Below are 24,424 nucleotides of genomic sequence, written 5' to 3'. Positions count from 1 at the left end.
CCAGGCAATTCTATATTAACCCCCAACATTACTTGGCTAGCATAACAATAGTTTACCTATCAATTATTACATCTATTAATGGGGTTGGCCACATATAAATGCTTAGAACCTGAGAAATCCTTAATCGGCAAGACAAACCTGGTCGGTCATGAGGACTCACACAGGGAAGAAATCATAGAGATGTCCAGAGTGCAGCAAAAGCTTTTCTAAAGCCAGTCATTTGAAAATTCATCACAGAATTCACACAGGTAAAAAATATATCGGTGTAAACGATGTGGCAAATCCTTCAGTCACGAGGTCAAACATGTAGACACACACAGGTGACAAATCACATCAATGCGAATAAAGTGGCAACTCATTGAGGGCGAGGCCAGACTGGCCCTTTGAGTTCTTTCCGGTTTCTCAATGGAAGTCGTACGTTGACGGTCAGCGGAGATGACGCGTCCCTAACCATACAATTTCAATCCATTTTTCACATACAAAAATATCTGAGTTGAACTTTGGACGGGCCGAAGGATACGTAACCATCCGTTTAGCGAATTAGAAAAGAGCAGGCGTTTCACGTCACACACTCCACACGGACCAAAATGCATCAGTTTTAATGTGGTGTCCATTCTCCACGGGTCAGTACGGCCTTGACCTTGTAGTCAGAGCGGACATTTGGTCAAGCATACGACATTTCAAACAGGGGGGAAACCGTTTTGCTGCAATGAATGTGGTTCATGCTACACAAGAAATTCAAGTCTTAAAAGCGCATATGAAGAAAAAGCTTTTTGTGCTTTATGTGTCGAAAATGGTTCATATCAACCACTAAAATGCCATCAGTCAATTCACTGAAGAGAAACTACTTTGTTGCCATGACTGTGGCAAACTCTTCCAAAACAAGAACCTTGATAAAAATATCAAGATCGACAAAAGAGGAGAAAATATATTGCTGTCATATATGTGTCAAATGCGATAGACAACAGTACACTGATGGGCATATGAAGATACACATGGAAGGAAGAGAATGGATTTCCTCTTATTAAAAACCATACAAACACAAAGGGAGTCTGGTTAGGCTCACTCAGTCTGATTTTTAAAAAATAATAAAAATTTAAAAAAACTTTTAAATCTGTTTTCTCTTAGACTGTAGGCCTACATTTGAACTTTTATCTGTTTTCAAAGGACACACTTCTGTCATCAATAAGAATCATTGTTCAGTAAATTAGACTATCAAAAATAAATTATTTTGAAGCTATTAATTTTGGAGCTATTGTTCCTTTGTTTTTATATGGCTATCAAACTGTTAATTTGTCAGGACTCTAGGGGATAGAGGGAGTTTCTCTCCTAACAAATACCTATAGAGGATCTCTTTCACAGCCTAATTTCCTTATGTCTCTGTCAGAATACTTTTTAAATACATGCTTCTTTGAGTCCTTCCTATAAGTTGTGACTGATAACACATGACTGGATTAGTGAAGGGTATAAAAGGACCCTCGCTTTCATCTGTCCAAATTAGTGATTAATTCAAGGAGAAGGTAGAGGTATTTTTTTAAACTCTGACCAAGCCACTTTAACCCATGCCCAACCTAACACCTGGCGCCACATGGTAATTAAAAAAACATCACATATAATACAGAATGGCGGTTGAAATACATTATATTGGCTAGATATTTTATACAAGGTGCTTCATTATATTGCTATTTCCAGCACCATTTCCAGTTGGTCACACAGTACAGTAGAAAGAATAGAGGTCTGTGACGTTCCTAAACGCGTTGCCGTTTAATCACCAGCAGGTGTCGCTCCAGACAGTACTTTGCACTTGTCAACTTCCGTTTAGAGACGTATCATCACAGACATGGCGGCTAGCTCACGGCGGAATCCCCCTCCTCTCCCTGGAGCAGAGAACCAAGACCCACTTTCCGAAATGGCAGGTGAAGACAGTGACGAAGGGGAGGATATATTCGTTGGCAATGTAAGAACTAGACATATCAGATGATACCAGCTACAGCCGGATCTGTACACCATTCCATAGCATGCTAATATTAGCTTGCTAGCCAAGCTAGTAGCCCTGTACACTACAGAACGGAGTTTAGCCAGCTAGCTAGGCTAACATTAGCTAGCTACCTGTCAAGCACAACTCTTCAAGTCTCCATTCTGGTACAATCCATTAGATAGCTTACTACGTTAACTCCTTTTGTTTTTTTTATTGCAGTCTGCAAGCTGCAGTCACTCAAACAATTACTAATTTATTAATCGCTGCACTCCAGCCTAGATATCTACCTGTGTGAAGCTAGTCACAAAAAGGATTAACCATATTAGTGGAATTTTCGGTTCGCTTTCAAAATAAAAGTGATACAAATAGTGGAAACGTGCTAAATTTGGACTAGCTAAACAATGTAGTTATGTTCTTATACATTCAACAAAAGACAATAATTAGTTTTGACACAAAAAGTAAAATCAGTTGACATCGCACTGTGGATGTATTAGACTAGAATTGCATTGTGGGGATACTTATATTTCATTCTACAGCCTTGCCTAAACATCACTGTTACCATGGTTATTCCATGGATAATCCGTCTGAAATAAATCGCTGTAAAAAAAAAATGCAAATCTATGCAAGCTAAAATGTTGAATAAAATTATATGAGGTTACTTTACCGGTTGTCCGTGCAGAACCTACCGGCGCAGCAAAAAGTCAAGTAAACAATTATTTACTGTGGACATTTGATCTCCACAACTTTTTTCCAGCACCTGTAAATCCTCTCACTTGTATTTCCATCTCCTTAGCGTTTCACGTGATGTACAATATGTAAACAATAGCCGAATGTAATCGAACATGGTCCTGTCTATGCTTCGGTTAAACTCGGCCATTGTTGATATATTGTCCAAGTCATATGCGAATTGCGTCAGTATTGGAAATAAAAAACAGAAATACAAACCGATATACAGACCAGCGTACTGAAAGTCGGGTTAATAACACTACTCTGTGGATAGTCTGTCTCGGATGACCGCCCATATAAGGAGAAAATCAGGTAAAGTATGTTTAAATTATTCAACGTTCTGCCTTGTCTTATGACTGTTCACAAAAAGTGAGCCTACATGTTAGACATGAGAGAAGAGTCTGCCACGCTGGGATTCGTAGAGACTATGTACAGGCTAACCTATGGATGTTGCACCCATGAAATGGCGTATCAGCCTACTCAGTGACATTCACAGAACGCTAATATGTGTGTAAACGCTACACAGTTGTGTTCTGTGAGTGTCACTCAATAGGCTGATACCCTATTTCATGGGTGCAACATCATTAGGTTAGGCTGTACAGTGCATATAAGTATGCCACAAAGGTCATTCTAAAGTCTAATACATCCACAGTGTGATTTCAACTGATTTGTATTGCTTTGGGTCAAATTAACTAATTATTGTCTTGAATCTGTATAACATCCGACCATTAACTAGTCCAAATATGGCATTATTCCACTATTTGTATTCGTTTGAATCTCTCTTAATGGGGCACTTTTATTTTGAACCGCAAATGCCACAATTGTTGATAATCCTTAGTGTGGCTAGCTTCACACAGATGTAGCTAGCCAAGGTGGCTAATTCTGTTTTGATTTTAGCCCATCTGGGCAATGGTTGACCTCTTGTCCAGGACTGGGGCAGCTGATAATGTAACTAACTAGCTTGTTAAATCGGTTCTATTTTTACAACTTCACTGCACGTTGGCTAGCTAGTTCTACTAATATCTATATATCTAACTTCAGTTGGACATACACTTGTTTCCACCCAAATAAAGGAAAAGATGATAAATTGTCTTCAAATCCCATAGTGGACATCAGTCTACACTTGACCAGTTACCCCCACCTTCATTTTGGACGAAAATGAGTTTGATAGTAATGGACATGTGGCTATGTAGGCCCATGTATTCTTTTGCATCATTGTAATACAGCAATGTAATACATAACTAAAGGGACAATTCACTATTTTCCAACACTAAATTCATCATCTCCAACATCAACATGTGAACATGGTGAGTTTATATGTTTTTGAGTCAAAAAACACATCTTCCTATCTCTTTTACTTCAAAACACAAATGCACCATTTTCATATGTTGATGTCGAGCTGGTGCTGGAGATTAATATGAAGTTACATTTTTTTTTAAATATAATTGCCTTTGTCACAATCAACTGATCTGGCCCCTTTTCACTGATAACCCAAGTCCACCCCACACAAATATTGTGGTTTGTGCTTCTCCTTGTATGTGAAAGGTTTAAATGCCGGCACTAAAAAAAGTGACCTGTTTTAATACCCTCAATTCTAAGTGCTGTACTCTTTATTGATGTTTTTGTATTACCCTTCAGAGCAACCCTGTTGCAGAGGCCTTTCAGCCTGACACAGCCAATGGTGAAGAACCAGCTGACCTCTTCAGTGAAGCAGAAACTAGCACCGCTGTCAACAGTTCCATCACAACCTCTAAGTCCAACGGTGTCCATTCAGACAATGAGAATGATCTATTTGCAGGTATGTTATCATTTTTACCTTTTATTACCCCTACTAGACTGAAAAGCAGAATTGGTTCATCTCCCTGTGACGTCCTTGCCTATGTTATATGTTGCCCCCTCTGTCCCCGTCCCCTCAGAGGTCTCGGTGGAGCTGTCCATGGAGAACCCCAGCACCACAGCCAAGTCCTCTGGAGCTGAATTCACCCCATCACTTACACTATCAGCAACACAACCTGAGTCTATGGAGCAGGTAGGCTACAACAGGACATCAGAAACACAACCCAGGTCTATGGAGCAGGTAGGCTACAACAGGACATCAGAAACACAACCCAGGTCTATGGAGCAGGTAGGCTACAACAGGACATCAGAAACACAACCCAGGTCTATGGAGCAGGTAGGCTACAACAGGCCATCAGCAACACAACCCAGGTCTATGGAGCAGGTAGGCTACAACAGGACATCAGCAACACAACCCAGGTCTATGGAGCAGGTAGGCTACAACAGGACGTCAGCATCACCACCCAGGTCTATGGAGCAGGTAGGCTACAACAGGACATCAGCAACACAACCCAGGTCTATGGAGCAGGTAGGCTACAACAGGACATGCCCAACACATTCCACCACAGTTTAGTTTAATGTAATATGTTGTTGTCTGCTGCTCGTTGCTTTGGAGGGCCATTATGCCATACCGTAATTATTATCAGCCCTCAAAAGACAGATACAGGGGATAGGGAACACTGCTGACCTTATGAGACTAGCAAAACCCTAAATGTTTTCATCATATGCAGCATTAGCAAAAGAGAGAGAATAATAACAGTAAATGTAAGTGCAATTTCCCGAAGTCTTGTTGTTCACCAGCTCATTTCCACCAATTCAGTTGGAAGAGGAAAAGGATGAGGACAGCTTTGACATGGAGGTTGCTGTCACCAATCCAGAGAAAATTGGTAAGGAATATTTTTTTCTCACTATCTTTGAACTGATGTTTGGCAACCATTTAGAAGCATTGGAAGTGTGTATTGTGGTTTAATCCATGGAAGCTATGATGTAATTATCTCATCTTCCTCTCAATTGAGTTGAGTTTTTAAAGTAGGAAGCCAAGATGGCATCGCTGGGAGAGGGAGTGTTTTCTTGCTTGTCCAAGCAACTTTGAGGGTTAGGAGTGTAATATTGGCTATCAATATAGCAAGAACTAACTATAGCTTTAGCTACACATGGCAAATTGAGAGTTTTGATTTTGTCAATTTGAATGGGAGAACACAACAAAGACAACAGAAGATGGAATATCAAAGCCTCACAGAAGCCGACAGGCATGCTAGCTAGCTACGACAAGAGCCAGAACAGCATGTATACACAAGATGCCGTGAGCTCAAGACGGACCAGGACCAGATCCTTGAAACCTCTTTACCTCAGTTTAGTTTTTAAATGTTGTTCACGCTTGGTCCTGGAGGGTTGTAGCCAGGATATGCCTGTTTTTTTTAATAGTTTTTTTTTACAGTTTGTGTGTCATTTTCCCGTCTCTCGGATTTCATATTTGAAACTAAACTATGTCTCAACCTCTGTAACCTGACAATTTGATTTTCCCTTTTAGGAGATGGCATGAATGCTTACATGGCCTACAAGGTGTCCACTCGGGTATGTAACTTCTGCAGCAGCAAAATCAGGACTTTTTAAACAACTAGTTTTTGTTTTGGTCATGTATACAGTAGTACTCCCAAACCATTTTTTCTATACTTTGCACTGTGACCATGAACAATTTAAAGGAATTACTCTGCTTGTGTTGAGTAGGCCTACTTCTGCCAGTGTCCTCTATGAAATCAGAACTTGTGATTTTGTCTTGCGCAAACTGATACTAAGCCTCACTAATTCCACCCCCTAGACTACATTACCCATGTTCAGGAACAGGACATTCTCGGTGTGGAGGAGGTTCAGTGATTTCCTTGGGCTGTATGAGAAGCTGTCGGTGAAGCACTCCCTGAACGGCTGTATCATCCCTCCACCACCAGAGAAGAGCGTTGTGGGTAAGGAACTACATTTGTCAGTTTATGTCTGCCAGACAGTTTCAAAAACCTGGTTGCAGGCATGGTATGCAAACCCGGTAGATTTCACAGGTGCAGGGTACTGATCACGGCACATGAAATACAGAAAGACACTAGTAACACCATGTCTTGACTCCCTAGGGATGACCAAAGTGAAGGTGGGAAAGGATGACTCTTCCTCGGCTGACTTTGTGGAGAGGAGGAGAGCGGCTTTGGAGAGGTAGAACCTGAAGAAGCACCTTTTACCATTATTGCACTCAGACTTTGCATGTACAGCACGGTGAAGTATCATGTTCAGATTGTGTTTTATATTAGCCTGTTGATATTTGTCATATTCCTTTGCTTTTGTTAAGAATGTATTGCTGTATCTTCATTGCTATGGCAGGCATTGCATTGTTTCCTCCCTGTAGTCTAGCCCGTTGATATTTGTGGGATTTTCTAGGTACCTGCAGAGAGTAGTGTGTCACCCGTCCCTGTTACAAGACCCTGATGTCAGAGAGTTCCTGGAAAGAGACGAGGTAGGTGCTCTAAAGTCATTAGCTGTCAATACTGTCACAGACTACTGGAATCATGCATTAATTTGTTCACTGTCTGCGTGCGTGTGTCTGCGTGCGCGTGTGTCTGCGTGCGCGCGTGTCTGCTGCGTGCGTCTGCTTGTGTCTGCGTGCGTGTGTGTCTGCATGCGTGTGTGTCTGTGTGCGTGCATCTGCTTGTGTCTGCGTGCGTGCGTGTGTGTCTGCGTGCGTGTGTGTGTCTGTCAGCTGCCTAGGGCGGTGGGTACACACACACTGAGTGGAGCTGGCTTCCTGAAGATGATCAACAGAGCATCAGATGCTGTCAGTAAGATGACCATCAAGATCAGCGACTCGGATGCTGTAAGACAATCACTGTTCTGGTTGATTTACTCAAATGCCAAACAAGAAATCATAGCAGTAAAGTCAGTTATCTAAATTAATGTTGGAGCTTTTGCATTTATTTTTTTTTCTGTAAAATTATGATATTTTTCTTTACTGTCTGCTAAACAGGATGCGTATGCCTCTGTAAAGCTTTGGGTCGATACGTCCCCTTTGTCATTCAAATTAGTTGAATTGATGTAGATTGGTTGCCTGATCGTACCTCCCACGTTGCTTTGTGTTCCAGTGGTTTGACAACAAACTGCAGGAGGTGGAGAGCGAGGAGCTGCAGCTGAGGAAACTCCATGCGGTGGTGGACTCCCTGGTCAACCACAGAAAGGGTGAGATTCACAGAAAAAAGAGATGTCTGCTTTAAAACCCTTTTGATAAGATTGGAGCTTTAAAGCAGACCTTTTTAAATTTATGACCCTGTTATATCTGTTGTTTCGTCAGAGCTCTGCGGGAACACAGCAGTGTTCGCCAAGAGCATGGCCATGCTGGGCAACTCGGAGGACAACACAGCTCTGTCCCGGGCCCTCTCCCAACTGGCCGAGGTAGAGGACAAGATGGAGACGCTACACCAGGAGCAGGCGGCCAGCGACTTCTTCATCTTGGCCGAGCTGCTGGCCGACTACATCCGCCTACTAGGGGCCGTCAGGGTATGGTAACTTCATTCTACATCCGCCTACTAGGGGCCGTCAGGGTACGGAAACTTCATTCTACATCCGCCTACTAGGGGCCGTCAGGGTACGGAAACTTCATTCTACATCCGCCTACTAGGGGCCGTCAACGGAAACTTCATTCTACATCCGCCTACTAGGGGCCGTCAGGGTACGGAAACTTCATTCTACATCCGCCTACTAGGGGCCGTCAGGGTACGGAAACTTCATTCTACATCCGCCTACTAGGGGCCGTCTTCATTCTACATCCGCCTACTAGGGGCCGTCGGAAACTTCATTCTACATCCGCCTACTAGGGGCCGTCAGGGTTCATTCTACATCCGGAAAAACTTCATTCTACATCCGCCTACTAGGGGCCGTCAGGGTACGGAAACTTCATTCTACATCCGCCTACTAGGGGCCGTCAGGGTACGGAAACTTCATTCTACATCCGCCTACTAGGGGCCGTCAGGGTACGGAAACTTCATTCTACATCCGCCTACTAGGGGCCGTCAGGGTACGGAAACTTCATTCTACATCCGCCTACTAGGGGCCGTCAGGGTACGGAAACTTCATTCTACATCCGCCTACTAGGGGCCGTCAGGGTACGGAAACTTCATTCTACATCCGCCTACTAGGGGCCGTCAGGGTACGGAAACTTCATTCTACATCCGCCTACTTGGGGCCGTCAGGGTACGGAAACTTCATTCTACATCTGCCTACTAGGGGCCGTCAGGGTATGGAAACTTCATTCTATGGCCTGAATTTTAAATAGAACACTACAACTACATTAACTGGATGAGTAAATCCAAAATGCCAATGGAAGATTAGTGCAAACGTTGCTAGCTTTGTTGCTAAACTGGGTAGCTACCAGCTAGAATCTGTGTGCCCTCGATGTGAAATTGATGTGGTGCAGATTTTGGTCTGAACTTGTGCTGTGCGCTTAATTTGGGCATTCTCGTTATGTTGTCCTCAGGGCTGTTTTGAGCAGCGCATGAAAACGTGGCAGCGCTGGCAGGAGGCTCAGAGCACCCTGCAGAAGAAGAGGGAGGTTGAGGCAAAGCTTCTGTGGGCCAACAAGCCTGACAAACTACAACAGGCCAAAGAGGAGATCACTGAGGTACAGGAGCCAGCACTGTGTTAATGCATGCTTAAAGGGAGGGGTGGTATTGCTTTGACTTCTATTTCCACATTAAACTCTCCTTATTCCCCTCATGTCTTTCACAGTGGGAGGGTAAAGTCACTCAGTACGAGAGGGATTTTGACAGGATCTCTGTAACCGTCCGCAAGGAATTCCTCAGGTTTGAGGTAAGGATTTTTTTTTTTTACATTGGAGCAACATCGTGCTCCCGTATTCAGGATAGTTTTGCATGAGAAAATCTACATGACCGTTATTTTCTTCCCCTCCATCTAACAGAAACAGAAGTCCAAGGACTTCAAAAGCCAGATAGTGAAATATCTAGAGTCTCTTCTACAGTCTCAACAGCGGGTAATCTGTACTCTTTTATTTTTTAATTTTTTTTAAATCTCTTCAAATGTGTGTTTTTCCATGTAACTGTTTGCTTGAAATATTGGTCTTTATACTCCAGATATTGATGTGCTCTCTTTTCACTTTTCCCCCTCTTGGATCTAGCACGTAAAGTTCTGGGAAGCATTCCTGCCTGAAGCAAAAGCGATAGCATGATGAGGCTTGAGGACGTTAGGAAGAGAACGACTGCCTTTTTGAACACTTTACCTCCTGACTATGTACCCAGAAGACAATGCAACAGAGGGGACAACTACTCTACAGCTCATCCATATTATTTTAGCATTAGTGATTTATTTTCCAGCTTTTCAGTATGCTCTACATCGGCACAATGTATCGATTCAACAGAGATGAATTTGACAGTATAGCTTTTCTAAGTAAACATGTCAGTGGTGTAAGTGGGATATGTTTTACTCCGTGTTCTTGGGCCACCCTTACTCAGATAGGAAGAGTTTGACTTAACAATCCTAAAGTGTTCACGTTTTGAGGTACTTCCCTAGAGTAGTAGTGTTTGTTTACAGTGGAGGGCAGTTCACAACTGTTTACAAAAGCTCATGAAATAACTTTTGGATCCACAAACGCATAGAGGGGAATGTAGTAAATTGTGTGTGTCGTGTGAAATACCACTTTGACTAGAGAGCTCATTCAAACTGATAGATGGACTAATACCAACTGTCCTCAATTTGTGCATTTGCAGACCTACAGTGAAGGGACAAAATAATGGAAGCATGGAGTGTTTGTTTATGGTGACCCATCAGATGAGTGTGCCTGCCTGTGTCTGTGCGTGTTCACCATTGTTTGATCATCAGTTGATATACATCTGTAACCTCAAATAATTATGATCAACAACAGTCTTTCTGAACTAACCATCAGTATATTTTTTACATCTGTGTTCAAACATGTAGCCTCATTGAATTCAATGTGATTGTGAAATGTGTCATGTTCAGTGTTGGGAAAAGTACTCAATCGTCCTACTTGAGTAAAAGTACAAAGTAAAGGTCAATGCTATACATAAAATTCCTTATATTAAGCAAACCAGACGGCATGATTTTCTTGTTTTTTATTTATTTACAGACAGACTGTGGCACATAATTCTATTCTGCCTCAGCATTCAAAATGTAATAAGTTATTTTGGGTGTTGGGGTAAATGTATGGGAGTAGTACATATCTTTAGGAATGTGGTGGAGTAAAAGTAGTCAAATATAAATAGTAATGTACACATACCCAAGTATTTTTTTCTTCAGTACTTTAAACCACTGGTCAAGTTTCCTCACAATTTTGATAAACTAGCAACAGTGCTTGACTTGGACTGAAATAGGTGTCAGTACTCATTTTGTGTGCTGGTACTGTTAAGGTGCAGGAAGTCCATAATACTTTTGAACTAAATATTCTATATAAGGTGCAGGAACTCGAGCAGTAGAAAATTAGGTGCCGCTATTCAGTTCCGGTTGGGGTTATACCCAAATCCAGCACTGACTAGCAGTGTGTAATGATGATGAAAGCAAAGTGATAACAAGTGTTGACTCCTTTAGTTTTCTTACCCAACATTTATATGAGTGTCTGTTCTTTTTCCTCGAGATGTGCTTTATTTTTGTAACCACTCGCATTTAGATAAGATATTCCTGAAAATTCTATAGAAGTGAGTAATAAAGATGATTGACTGAACTTCGTTTAATGTTTGAGGCAGTTTTTTTTGTCCATAAAATGTTATCAGTATCCAAAAATGTAGGACAGGGAATATCAAATGGAGGTTATTTGGTGCATGGTTTCAAACATTCTATCCACATAATATACATTTTAAATAACTGAGCTTGTATCATTGCATTGTTAAAACCATTGAGTTAGAACATTTGAAGTCATATACTCAAATAATTCATCACCATTATTTAAAAACATTTTTTTAAACTTGGGTCCCCCCCAAAAAATGTATCGAGCCCTGTGCAACCTGGAAGTGTTGACGCAAGCGGGTGTGTCGTTCAAAGCTCAATGGTGCGACTGCCTGTACTTCCGGAGAACGTCAACCTTTCACGAACAGCGAGATAGCAAGAAGAAGAAAAATAATGAAAGGGTTGCTTGTCTGTCTCTATTGACTGATAATTATACAATATTTATATTTGATAGAATTAAATACACTCGAACACTTAGGTGAATCGCAAGAGGCGTCCGAATCAACAGCAGGAGTACCACAGCTAAAGTAAGTCGGTGGTTGTTTGCATGATGATAGCTAGCCTCGTTGCTAATGACGATAACTACTAGCGAACGTTAGCTATTTTCCATTTCCTCGTTCCACCTAATTTGGGTTAACCGAAATTACGTTCCCCCTGAAATAAATGTAGTTCCATGTCAATGAGGCTGCTATAGCTAAATACCAATTAAATAAATGGCGCTATTAATTGGCCTGCTAGCTAGCTAACGTATCCAAGCAAGTAACGTTATTGCTTTTTCATCCAATTCAGTTTGTTTTGTATAACCTAACGTTAGCTAACTAGCTGTTGGCTGGATATATGAAAGTTATGGTTGGATAAAATTGTGGTTGCTGCTAAAAGTGGTGGTGGTTGCTTTTGACAAAATAAACGCTATCTATCTAGCTAGCTAACGTTATAAACATTCCCATCATTGGCTCAGTGTGTGAAAGCTAAGTAACTAGCAAGCTAAGGTCAATTTACACATCTAACGTTACTGTAGATGGCTAGCTAATCGATATATCCACATTGTCAGGAAGTATCTTTTGTCTATGGAAGAAGCCTATAATAACAAACGTCGCTGCTGGTATCGTTTTTTAGCTTGTGGAAAAGCATCTCTGCAGTTAACATTAAATCAGTATTGTCCCTGTTAGCTAGGTAACGTTATGTCTTGTTATTAAATTGTGTAGGCCTAGATATAACCATTATTTTTTTGGGGCGAAAAAGATTAGACCTACAGTAGAATGATTACTCATTTGATGTTAATCTGGCTATCTGAGACGAAATATATTGACGTGTATATAATATAAATGACGTTATTTACAGTATATATGGACATACAGTACCAGTCCAGTTTGGACACACCTACTCATTCAAGGGTTTTTCTTTATTTTTTTCTATTTTCTACATTGTATAATAATAGTGAAGACGTCACAACTATGAAGTAACACAGATGGAATCATGTAGTAACTAAAAAGTGTTAAACAAATCAAAATATATTTGAGATTCTTCAAAGTAGCCACCCTTTGCCTTTATGACAGCTTCAAATCAAATTTGATTTGTCTCATGCGCCGAATACGACAGACCTTACAGTGAAATGCTTATTTACAAGCCCTTATTAACCAATAATGCAGTTTTAAGAAAAATAATTACCTAAAAAATGGATAACAAATAGTTCAATAGCAGCAGTAAAATAACAGTAGTGAGGCTATATACAGGGGTACCGGTACAGAGTCAATATGCAGGGGCACCGATTAGTCGAGGTAATTGAGGCTGGAGTCTTTGACACTTTTTTTGGACCTTCCTCTGACACCTCTTGGTATAGAGGTACTGGATGGCAGGAAGCTTGGCCCCGGTGATGTACTGGGCCGTACGCACAACCCGCTGTAGTGCCTTGTGGTCGGAGGCCGGCAGTTGCCATACCAGGTAGTGATGCAACCAGTCACGATGCTCTCGATGGTGCAGCTGTATAACTTTTTGAGGATCTGAGGACCCTTGCCAAATCTTTTCAGGCTGCTGAGGGGGAATAGGCTTTGTCATGCCCTCTTCACGACTGTCTTGGTGTGTTTGGACCATGGTAATTTGTTGGTGATGCGGACACCAAGTAACTTGAAGCTCTCAACCTGCTCTACTACAGCCCTGCTGATGAGAATGGTGGAATGCTCAGTCCTCCTTTTCCTGTAGTCCACAATCATCTCCTTAGTCTTGATCACGTTGAGGGAGAGGTTGTTGCCCTGGCACAGACAGGTCTCTGACCTCCTCCCTATAGGCTGTCTCACTGTTGTCGGTGATCAGGCCTACCACTGTTGTTGTCAGCAAACTTAATGATGGTGAAGTCGTGCTTGGCCATGCAGTCATGGGTGAAGAGGAGGGGACTGAGCACACACCCCTGAGGGGCCCCCATGTTGAGGATCAGCGTGGCAGATTTGTTGTTACCTACCCATACCACCTGGAGGTGGCCCGTCAGGAAGTCCAGGATCCAGTTGCAGAGGGAGGTGTTTAGTCCCAGGGTCCTTAGCTTAGTGATGAGCTTTGAGGGTACTATGGTGTTGAACACTGAGCTGTAGTCAATTAATAGCATGTTCCTTTTGTCCAGGTGGGAAAGGGTACCTGTGGAGTGCAATAGATTGCATCATCTGTGGATCTTTTGGCATTCTCTCAACCAGCTTCATGAGGTATCAAATCAAATTTTTCAAATTTATTGGTCACATACACGTGTTTAGCAGATTATTGCAGGTGTAGCAAAAATGCTTGTGCATCTGGCTCCGATAGTACAGTAATATCAAACAAGTATTATCTACGTTTTACAACATATACCCAATACACATAAAAAATAAGTAAGGAATGGATTAAGAATATATATAGATATGTCAGAGTGGCATTGGACTAAGATACCGTAGACTAGTATAGAGTAGAGGTCGACCGATTTTTGGAGGACCAAAAAAAGCAGCTACTCGTGAAGTGCAATGGTTAGAGCGTTGGACTAGTTAACTGTGCGGTTGCAAGATTGAAACCCCTGAGCTGACAAGGTGAAAATCTGTCATTCTGCCCCAGAACAAGGCAGTTAGCTCACAGTTCCTAGGCAGTCATTGAAAATAAGAATGTGTTCTTAATAACTGACTTGCCTAGTTAAATAAAATGTATTAAAAATAATATTTAAAAAAATAATCGGCCCCCAAAAATACAGATTTGCGATTGTTATGATTACCTGAAATCGGCCCTAATTAATCGGCCATTCCGATTAATCGGTCGACCTCTAGTATAGAGTGCAGTTTATACATATGAGATGAGTATCTCTACGGTATCTTAGTCCAATGCCACTCTGACATATCTATATATATTCTTAATCCATTCCTTACTTATTTTTTTATGTGTATTGGGTATATGTTGTAAAACGTAGATAATACTTGTTTGATATTACTGCACTATCGGAGCCAGATGCACAAGCATTTTTGCTACACCTGCAATAATCTGCTAAACACGTGTATGTGACCAATAAATTTGAAAAATTTGATTTGATACCTCATGAAGCTGGTTGAGAGAATGCCAAAAGATCCACAGATGATGCAATCTATTGCACTCCACAGGTACCCTTTCCCACCTGGACAAAAGGAACATGCTATTAATTGACTACAGCTCAGTGTTCAACACCAAAAATAAGAATGTGTTCTTAATAACTGACTTGCCTAGTTAAATAAAATGAATTAAAAATAATATTTAAAAAAATAATCGGCCCCCAAAAATACAGATTTGCGATTGTTATGATAACTTGAAATCGGCCCTAATTAATCGGCCATTCCGATTAATCGGTCGACCTCTAGTATAGAGTGCAGTTTATACATATGAGATGAGTAATGCTAGATACAGAAACATTAAAGTGTCTAGTGATCCATTTCTAAAAGTGGTCAGGGATTCCTGATCTATGTGTATAGGCAGCCGCCTCTGATGTGCTAGCGATGGCTATTTAGCAGTCTGATGGCCTTGAGATAGAAGCTGTTTTTCAGTCTCTCGGTCCCAGCTTTGATGCACCTGTACTGACCTCGCCTTCTGGATGTTAGCGGGGTGAATAGGCAGTGGCTCAGATGGTTGATGTCCTTGATGATCTTTTTGGCCTTCCTATGCCATTGGGTGCTGTAGGTGTCCAGGAGGGCAGAAATTTTTTCCCCGGTAATGCGTTGGGCAGACCTAATAATTTGGCTTCCCCATAGAAAAGCATTGGGTTTCGCCTGCCAAATCAGTTCTGTTATACACACAGACATTATTTTAACAGTTTTAGAAACTTTAGTGTTTTCTATCCAATACTACCATGCATATGCATATCCTAGCTTCTGGGCCTGAGTAACAGGCAGTTTACTTTGGGCTGGTCAGTCATCCAAACCTCTGAATACTGCCCCCTATCTCTAAGAAGTTTAAGAGATGAAAGTTAGTCAATCTCAAAAATTTCATAAACTTTTAAAGTTTCTTCAAATGCAGTCACAAAAACCATCAGCGCTATGATGAAACTGGCTCTCATTAGGACCGCCACAGGAAAGGAAGACCCAGAGTTACCTCTGCTGCAGAGGATATGTTCATAAGAGTTAACTGCACCTCAGAAATTGCAGCCCAAATAAATGCTTCACCGAGTTCAAGTAACAGACACATCTCAACATCAACTGTTCAGGAGACTGCGTGAATCAGGCCTTCATGGTCAAATTGGGGCGGCAGGGTAGCCTAGTGGTTAGAGCGTTGGACTAGTAACTGAAACGTTGCAAGTTCGAATCCCCGAGCTGACAAGGTACAAATCTGTCGTTCTGCCCCTGAACAGGCAGTTAACCCACTGTTCCTAGGCCGTCATAGAAAATAAGAATTTGTTCTTAACTGACTTGCCTAGTTAAATAAAGGTAATTTTTTTTTTTTTTAATTGCTGCAAAGAAACCACTACTAAAGGACACATAAGAAGGAGAGACTTGCTTGGGCCAAGAAACACGAGCAATGGACATTAGACAGAGTCCAAATTTGAATTATTTGGTCCAACCGCAATGTATTTGTGAGACGCAGAGTAGGTGAACGGATGATCTCTGCATGTGTGGTTCCCACCGTGAAGCATGGAGGAGAAGGTGTGATGTGGTGCCAGGGTCTCAGGCTAACCACAATGCCTATAGGAGGCACCAGGCCCAGCAAGGTGCCAGGGTCACTGGTTAACCACAAGATGTATAGGAGGCACCAGGCCCAGCAAGGTGCAGGGTCTCAGGTTAACCACAGGGTCTGTAGGAGGCACCAGGCCCAGCAAGGTGCCAGGGTCTCAGGTTAACCACAAGGTCTGTAGGAGGCACCAGGCCCAGCAAGGTGCAGGGTCTCAGGTTAACCACAAGGTCTGTAGGAGGCACCAGGCCCAGCAAGGTGCAGGGTCTCAGGTTAACCACAAGGTCTGTAGGAGGCACCAGGACCAGCAAGGTGCCAGGGACTCAGGTTAACCACAGGGTCTGTAGGAGGCACCAGGACCAGCAAGGTGCCAGGGTCTCAGGTTAACCACAGGGTCTGTAGGAGGCACCAGGCCCAGCAAGGTGCCAGGGTCTCAGGTTAACCACAGGGTCTGTAGGAGGCACCAGGCCCAGCAAGGTGCCAGGGTTTGTTCTCAAACCACTTTCTTTTATCCTTTTATTTATGACAGAACTCCCTTCCACCAAATGTGTACGATGACTGGAAATGATTGTTAATTGTCAGAAACTGAAAAAATGGCCACACTATGAATTGTGGGTTTAAGGATGCAACACAATCTTTCTGTTCCGTCCAGTGTTGTCACGATTCCAGTACTACGAAACCAGATTTTAAACTCGATGGTCCTTTAAAATCCTACGTTATGTAAAATATTGTGTTTTGTAGTTTACAAAATAAACAAATGTGACTGAGTGACAGCATAAGATTTTTTCCCCCCAAACATGAGGACTGTTAACCTCAGGAAATTAAGTCTGCTTCATGTTTTGTTGCCTTTGCTTCTTTACTTCCTAGTATCGCGAAACTGGTATCGTGACAACTCTAATTAGGTCAGCCCGTGTCCTGACAAGTTTTCTTTGAAGGCCTGCTTGGAAAAGTTGAGTTGGCCTGTGTTGTTGTGTGGGGAACTTTGAAAGGAAGTCAATGGGGCTGAGAAATTGCCTCAAGCTACAGTGCATGAGAGAAGACAGTGGGAGAACCAGCTGCTAGCTGGCACTGCCACAGTGGGAATCCCTTCATATTGCCCCCCCAGATCTGATCTTTCCACTAAAGGTTAATGACTCCTTTTTAGAGCAGGGGTGTCAAACTCGGTCCATGGAGGACTGTGTCTGCTAGTTTTGTTAGTTCCTTTTCATTTGGCCAAATAAGACCCAGACGACAAGGTGAGGGGAGTTTTTAACCAATCAGGGACCCTAGTTGATCTATAAAGTACAAGGGAGGAGTGAACCCGCAGATACTCGGCCCTGCATATGAGTTTGACACCTGTGACAAACTCATTGTAGAGGACAGCTAACGGGAGCTAACCCTGTCCACACACTGTCGCCGCAGTGTTATTGTAGCTAACCCTGTCCACACACTGTCGCCGCAGTGTTATTGTAGCTAACCCTGTACACACACTGTTGCCGCAGTGATATTGTAGCTAACCCTGTCCACACACTGTCGCCACAGTGATATTGTAGCTAACCCTGTCCACACACTGTCGCCGCAGTGTTATTGTAGCTAACCCTGTCCACACACTGTTGCCGCAGTGATATTGTAGCTAACCCTGTCCACACACTGTCGCCGCAGTGTTATTGTAGCTAACCCTGTCCACACACTGTCGCCGCAGTGATATTGTAGCTAACCCTGTCCACACACTGTCGCCGCAGTGTTATTGTAGCTAACCCTGTCCACACACTGTCGCCGCAGTGTTATTGTAGCTATTTGTCACCAGTCTTGATCATTAAACACCCAAACACTCAGTTTGATAGTGCAGCCTGTTGTCTGAGCTACCTCAACTGTATAGCCTACTAGAGAGAGAATGTGGCCTGTTGTCTGAGCTACCTCAACTGTATAGCCTACTAGAGAGAGAATACGGACTGTTGTCTGAGCTACCTCAACTGTATAGCCTACTAGAGATATAATGCAGCCTGTTGTCTGAGCTACCTCAACTGTATAGCCTACCAGAGATAATGTATCCTGTTGTCTGAGCTACCTCAACTGTATAGCCTACTAGAGAGAGAATGTGGCCTGTTGTCTGAGCTACCTCAACTGTATAGCCTACTAGAGAGATAATGTGGCCTGTTGTCTGAGCTACCTCAACTGTATAGCCTACTAGAGAGATAATGTGGCCTGTTGTCTGAGCTACCTCAACTGTATAGCCTACTAAAGAGATAATGTGTCCTGTTGTCTGAGCTACCTCAACTGTATAGCCTACTAAAGAGATAATGTGTCCTGTTGTCTGAGCTACCTCAACTGTATAGCCTACCAGAGAGTAGAGTAGTACTTTATTGATCCCTTACTTGGAAAAATGTTTTATCACCACAGACAAGTATCAATACTACAGCCTACACATAATGATTAACCGATATTAAGACAACTGCACCTCAGGACCATTAAAAGATAGTCCTTTTGTTTTAGCTAATAAATGCTTTTGTCTATCCTTTTCTGGGGAAACGAGCAATAACATTTGTATCATGGACGTAATCATAAATCATCACATTCAAAGCCTGATGGCTATGAGTAAGAATATACTATATACTCCTATTACAGGATTTCCCACCGCCTGGTGTCTGAAAAACACTTCTGATGGTGTCATGAACACACATGATGCCAAAAAAAACGACTTAGCAGGAAAGCCATCAATGTTATGTTTTTTTGGCATCATGTGTGCATGACAACAGAAGTGTATTTCAGATACCGGGATGTGGGAAATCCTGTGTTGAAGTTAATGGTTGTAATGCACAGATGGCTTAACATATGGCTACGGTCATATAGACTTAAAGTAAGGTAACCTACACTGTTATCTAACTTTTATTAGATGACAGTATTAATGCAAGTTAATGTTATACCCACCACTAGGTGAGCAGCATGTAGTAAATATCGACCCCCTAAAAACACACATGAAGGCCAATTTCCAATTTGATTATTGGACTGGAAAAAAGTAGCACACTCATTCATCTAAGGCAATAACACTAGTCATTTAGGTCTAATACAACCATGTATGCACACAAGATCCAGCATGACTGTTGTGCAGCCAGATAGATGGAAATGATTGCTTCTGGATGGGACTGGATAAGTTGTCACCTCACCAACACCACTGCTGTCTTTGCTGTGCTGTGCTCTCCCTGTTTTGTAGTCATGCACTGTTTTGGGGGTTTATGTAATGGGAAGGCTGTGGAGCTGCCCTTGGGAGAGACTGGCTGTCTTTGACACTGAGATAGAATTTGAGAAACTGAACATGAGTCACCGGAGCGTGCACACACACACACTACTCCAGCTTCACCCATGCCTCCATGTCTCAGCAAATCATCTATGCTTTTCAGGATTCATTGTGTTGATATAAAACAAATACTTTGAGCAGTTATCGATGTGCAAACATAATTTGGTTGAGGACGCACTGGTGGCTCTTGGGAAAGGGAGCTAGCTTTGTAGGTCCATTGAAAGTAGTCCTAGGCTACATCTATTTTCACTACTTTTGTCTCCTAACTGATCATTTTATGAAGTTGTTACACACCACTGGTGTGCTATTGTAATTAATGAGCAAGAAATCATTACTGACAATCAGGCAGTCTCAAGACAGTGTAATGGGGTTTACAATGATAAGGCCTGTTAACACACTCTCATGGGCAAGACATTCTGTTGATGAAGTCCAGGCTGTGTGTAAAGTTGTTATTTTGTTTCCCTGCTGTGAGACAACTTTATGTAATGGTTTACATAATAATCTCACTACCCACATCCTTGAGTACAGCCAGTGGGTGTAATCTAAGATGATTAAAATCACGACTTTCACTTTGTCTCCAGGGTCAAACCTCTTGACTACATTTCATGTTGGTTAGTATCTCTCTAGCAAGTCTTCGGTGGTAGAGCGAGACGTACAACAATGTTGTTCTGTTCACCTTTCTAATAGTAGACAATGATAAGAAATTGACTGTAGTTCATGTGCTCAACTTTGTCCTACTCAACATATTATTTGTCTCCTTAAGGCTAAAATCCTTAGTTAAAACAATAACAAAGTGTTACCCTGCCTCTGCTTTGGTAAAAGCTTGGGCCTAGAGAAATGTAAACACTCGAATTCATAGGCAGAGCTATGTATGCAAGACCTGACCATCCATGATATCAAAATTATATTTAAATTGAGGCTATATGGTGTTTGTTTACAGTAAAATAATATGTTTATTTTGTGTTCTGAATTGGTATGACGGTTGATCTAAACACTGCATTTATACGTTTATAGTCATCAAATCAACGGGTAAAAATCATTAAGTTAAAAACATTGCTGTAGCAAGTAAGGATTCCTAGCTTTAATAAGCATGGTAGCTAACAGTCCAGCATGCTCTGATTTGAAGTATGTCCCGTTCAGCCAGACAAAAGATCTCAGTAGCTATATTTTCATTTTATTTACGTTTTTTTTTTTTTAACTGGTCAAGTCAGTTAAGAACAAAATCTTATTTACAATGATTGTTAACCCTAACGACGCAGGGCCAATTGTGCGCCGCCCTATGGGACTCCCAATCACGGCCGGTTGTGATACAGCCTGGAATCGAACCGGGTCTGTAGTGACGCCTCCTAACGTGTTTACTTCCTGCTTGCTCCCTAGGTCTCCTATCTCTTCCCTGGTCCGACCCCGATGTCGAGCACATCGGCCAGCCACCACAGTGAGTGGTAGAGGGGGGGGCGAAGGGGCAGCCAGCGGCCCTGTGCCAGTGACGGGCTGTGGTGGGCACGGCCCGAGGCCTCTAACTGGATCCCTCGAAGCAGCAGCAGCCGCCCGGCGGTTCCCGCAGTGCCATGGACCATCCAAAAGAGGGTGAGCGGCCGGCGAGGAGCAGCAAGGTGGCACAGGGGCGCAGCGGGCACTCCAGACCCTCCAGCTCCTCAGCCTCCTCCGGGGTTCTCATGGTGGGACCCAACTTCCGCGTGGGCAAGAAGATCGGCTGCGGCAACTTCGGAGAACTGAAGCTCGGTAAGAGGAGTTAATGTCATCTTTATAATGGTAGGACTGTATTTCATATTGATCCACCCAAGGACACTCGGTTTACATGTGGTAACATGAACTGCTCTTTGTTGTGTTGATAATTTCATACGATGTGTTTGGACACTAGTGTTGTCATGATACCAACGTATTACTTACAATGCAATACCAGACCAAGTATCACGATACTGAGTAGTATATTACCGTGGTTTATCTTGGCCAGGCCGCAGTTGCAAATGAGAACTTGTTTTCAACTAGCCTACCTGGTTAAATAAAGGTGAAATATATATATATATATATTTAATACCGTGCATCACTATTGGCCACACAAGCCTCCCAGACCCAGTATCGCTTATGTTGTCCATAGTGCTTTTATTTTGGGCTCACGGGGATAGGCATATATTGATAGTGATTTATTCATGCCTGCTTCACATAAATAATGCACAGTCTTTCAGTGGCTTGGCCTATCATGGCCAGGAACATAAAAGCCATATTACAGATGCTAAATTCATGACATTCTGACAATCCAATGACACGGAGGACTGAGAAGGTTTATCAGCTTCAACGTGTGCTGTTATAACTGGTTATATTATAACCTCCCACAGCAACACAAGACCGACACAACAACTGTCTCTGAGACCCATCGGCACTAATGTTGTGTCTGTGTACAGAATTCCGTTGTAGTAGTACATGTGGTACTCTGCTATGCTGCTGTACCAATAATCAATGCATTTCTCTTAATTGAGTAGATTAGCTAGTACACGTGATGGCCATAGGCGGGGCCTGCTTGCTGAATGGAGCATACTGGGGTCACACCAATGATGTTTATAAAACCTGGTATTGGTCATTGAGAGGTTTTGAAACCACCGGTCGGCCATATTGGCGCTCCTCATTTAAGAGCAGTCCTCCATAGGAATGACTAGAATTCTACGTTATTTACATTTTTAAAAATAACATTACATTTAACTTTTGTTTTTGTCCATAACATTTATCTAAAAAAATATATATGCTAAGGAAAATGTTATATTTTACTTTTGTGTTTAGCTCACGTAATATAATTTGAAAGTTTGCATAAGGTTTCTGTAATATAATGAGGTTAAAACAAATGTAGACATTAATAAATGCATTTCTATAACTTTCTGAATATTTTTTACAATTGTAGGGGAGGCCCAAAATGTCAGTGCGGTGGCTTCAACACAGCGCCCATGCATTAGTAATCTAGTGTATATAGACATTTGAAGTCGGAAGTTTACATGACACTTAGTTTGGAGTCATTAAAACTTGTTTTTCAACCACTCCACAAATTTCTTGTTAACAAACTATAGTTTTGGCAAGTTGGTTAGGACATCTACTTTGTGCGTGACACAAGTAATTTTTCCAGCAATTGTTTACAGACAGATTATTTCATTTATAATTCACTGTATCACAATTCTAGTGGGTCAGAAGTTTACATACACTAAGTTGACTGTGCCTTTAAACAGCTCGGAAAATTCCAGAAAATTGTCATGGCTTTAGAAGCTTCTGATAGGCTAATTTACATCATTTGAGTCAATTGGAGGTGTACCTGTGGATGTATTTCAAGGCCTACCTTCAAACTCAGTGCCTCTTTGCTTGACATCATGGGAAAATCAAAATAAATCAGCCAAGACCTCAGAAAATAAATTGTAGACCTCCCCAAGTCTGGTTCATCCTTGGGAGCAATTTCCAAACGCCTGACGGTATCACGTTCATCTGTACAAACAATAGTACGCAAGTATGAACACCATGGGACCACGCAGCTGTCATACCGCTCAGGAGGGAGACTCGTTCAGTCTCCTAGAGATGAACGTACTTTGGTGCGAAAAGTGCAAATCAATCCCAGAACAACAGCAAATGAGTCCTATATCGACATAACCTGATAGACCGCTCAGCAAGAAAGAAGCCACTGCTCCAAAACCGCCATAAAAAAGCCAGACTACTGTTTGCAGCTGCACGTGGGGACAAAGATCATACTTTTTGGAGAAATGTCCTCTGGTCTGATGAAACAAAAATAGAGCTGTTTGGCAATAATGGCCATTGTTATGTTAGCTGGAAAAGGGGGGAGGCTTGCAAGCCGAAGAACAACATCCCAAACGTGAAACACGGGGGTGGCAGAATCATGTTGTGGGGTGCTTTGCTGCAGGAGGGACTGGTGCACTTCACAAAATAGATGGCATCATGAGGTAGGAAAATTATGTGGATATATTGAAGCAACATCTCAAGACATCAGTCAGAAAGTTAAAGCTTGGTTGCAAATGGGTCTTCCAAATGGACAATGACCCCAAGCATACTTCCACATTTGTGGCAAAATGGCTTAAGGACATCAAATTCCAGGTATTGGAGTGGCCATCACAAAGCCCTGACCTCAATCCTATAGAACATTTGTGGGCAGAACTGAAAAAGCGTGTGTGAGCAAGGAGGCCTACAAACCTGACTCAGGTACACCAGCTCTGTGAGGAGGAATGGGCCAAAATTGACCCAACTTTTGTGGGAAGCTTGTGGAAGGGTACCAGAAACATTTGACCCAAGTTAAACAATTTAAAGGCAATGGTACCAAATACTAATTGAGTGTATGTAAACTTCTGACCCACTGGGAATGTGATGAAAGAAATCAAAGCTGAAATAAAAAATTCTCTCTACTGTTATTCTGACATTTTACTTTCTTAAAATAAAGTGGTGATCCTAACTGACCTAAAACAGGGCATTTTTACTCTGATTAAATGTAAGGAATTGTGAAAAACTGAGTTTAAATGTATTTGGCTAAGGTGTATGTAAACTTCCGACTTCAACTGTGAATCATTGAGTCACACACAAACCTCTGTCTAGAGATAGATTGATGCATACACACTCATTTCTTGAGGCTAGACTGAAGTTCCCCTGAGCAACGCAAAGCTCACTATTTTTCTATGCCTTTTTTGTCCTGCTCTGAAACTGCTTTTGGAGATGGTCATTTGCTGTCTACTAAGCTAAACACCAAAACA

General features: G+C 42.1%; 2 protein-coding genes and 1 non-coding gene across 7 annotated transcripts in view; all 3 read left to right on the top strand.

The window, feature by feature from the left end:
* Positions 1–1,780: 1,780 nt before the first annotated feature.
* Positions 1,781–11,266, top strand: LOC112248088 (sorting nexin-1-like). Its single transcript, XM_042317491.1, has 15 exons — positions 1,781–1,957; positions 4,343–4,502; positions 4,621–4,733; positions 5,361–5,427; positions 6,072–6,115; positions 6,360–6,501; positions 6,661–6,739; positions 6,962–7,037; positions 7,281–7,394; positions 7,660–7,753; positions 7,866–8,071; positions 9,048–9,191; positions 9,299–9,379; positions 9,489–9,560; positions 9,705–11,266. Exons 1-15 carry the CDS (start codon positions 1,841–1,843, stop codon positions 9,753–9,755), a joined length of 1,560 nt encoding a protein of 519 aa, XP_042173425.1. The 5' UTR covers positions 1,781–1,840; the 3' UTR covers positions 9,756–11,266.
* A 299-nt stretch (positions 11,267–11,565) lies between these two features.
* Positions 11,566–24,424, top strand: part of LOC112248087 (casein kinase I) — a 39,795-nt gene continuing 26,936 nt past the window's right edge. For 2 of the 5 annotated variants that reach the window (XM_042317494.1, XM_042317493.1), the window contains exons 1-2: positions 11,568–11,790; positions 21,051–21,416. In XM_042317494.1, coding sequence (XP_042173428.1) covers positions 21,242–21,416 — 175 coding nt within the window. In that variant the 5' untranslated portion in view covers positions 11,568–11,790; positions 21,051–21,241. Of the gene's footprint in view, positions 11,791–21,050; positions 21,417–24,424 lie in introns of those variants that run through there. The other 3 variants (XM_042317492.1, XM_042317495.1, XM_042317496.1) reach the window with 3 other exon arrangements.
* LOC121845708 lies at positions 21,961–22,099 on the top strand. The gene has a single exon (XR_006082700.1). It is a non-coding gene; the product is annotated as a small nucleolar RNA SNORA47 (small nucleolar RNA).

The sequence above is a fragment of the Oncorhynchus tshawytscha genome, unplaced genomic scaffold, assembly GCF_018296145.1.
Source record: "Oncorhynchus tshawytscha isolate Ot180627B unplaced genomic scaffold, Otsh_v2.0 Un_contig_4271_pilon_pilon, whole genome shotgun sequence".
Lineage (NCBI taxonomy): Eukaryota > Metazoa > Chordata > Actinopteri > Salmoniformes > Salmonidae > Oncorhynchus > Oncorhynchus tshawytscha.
Note: the sequence above shows the minus strand (reverse complement) of the source record. Positions and strands in the feature narration are given on the sequence as shown.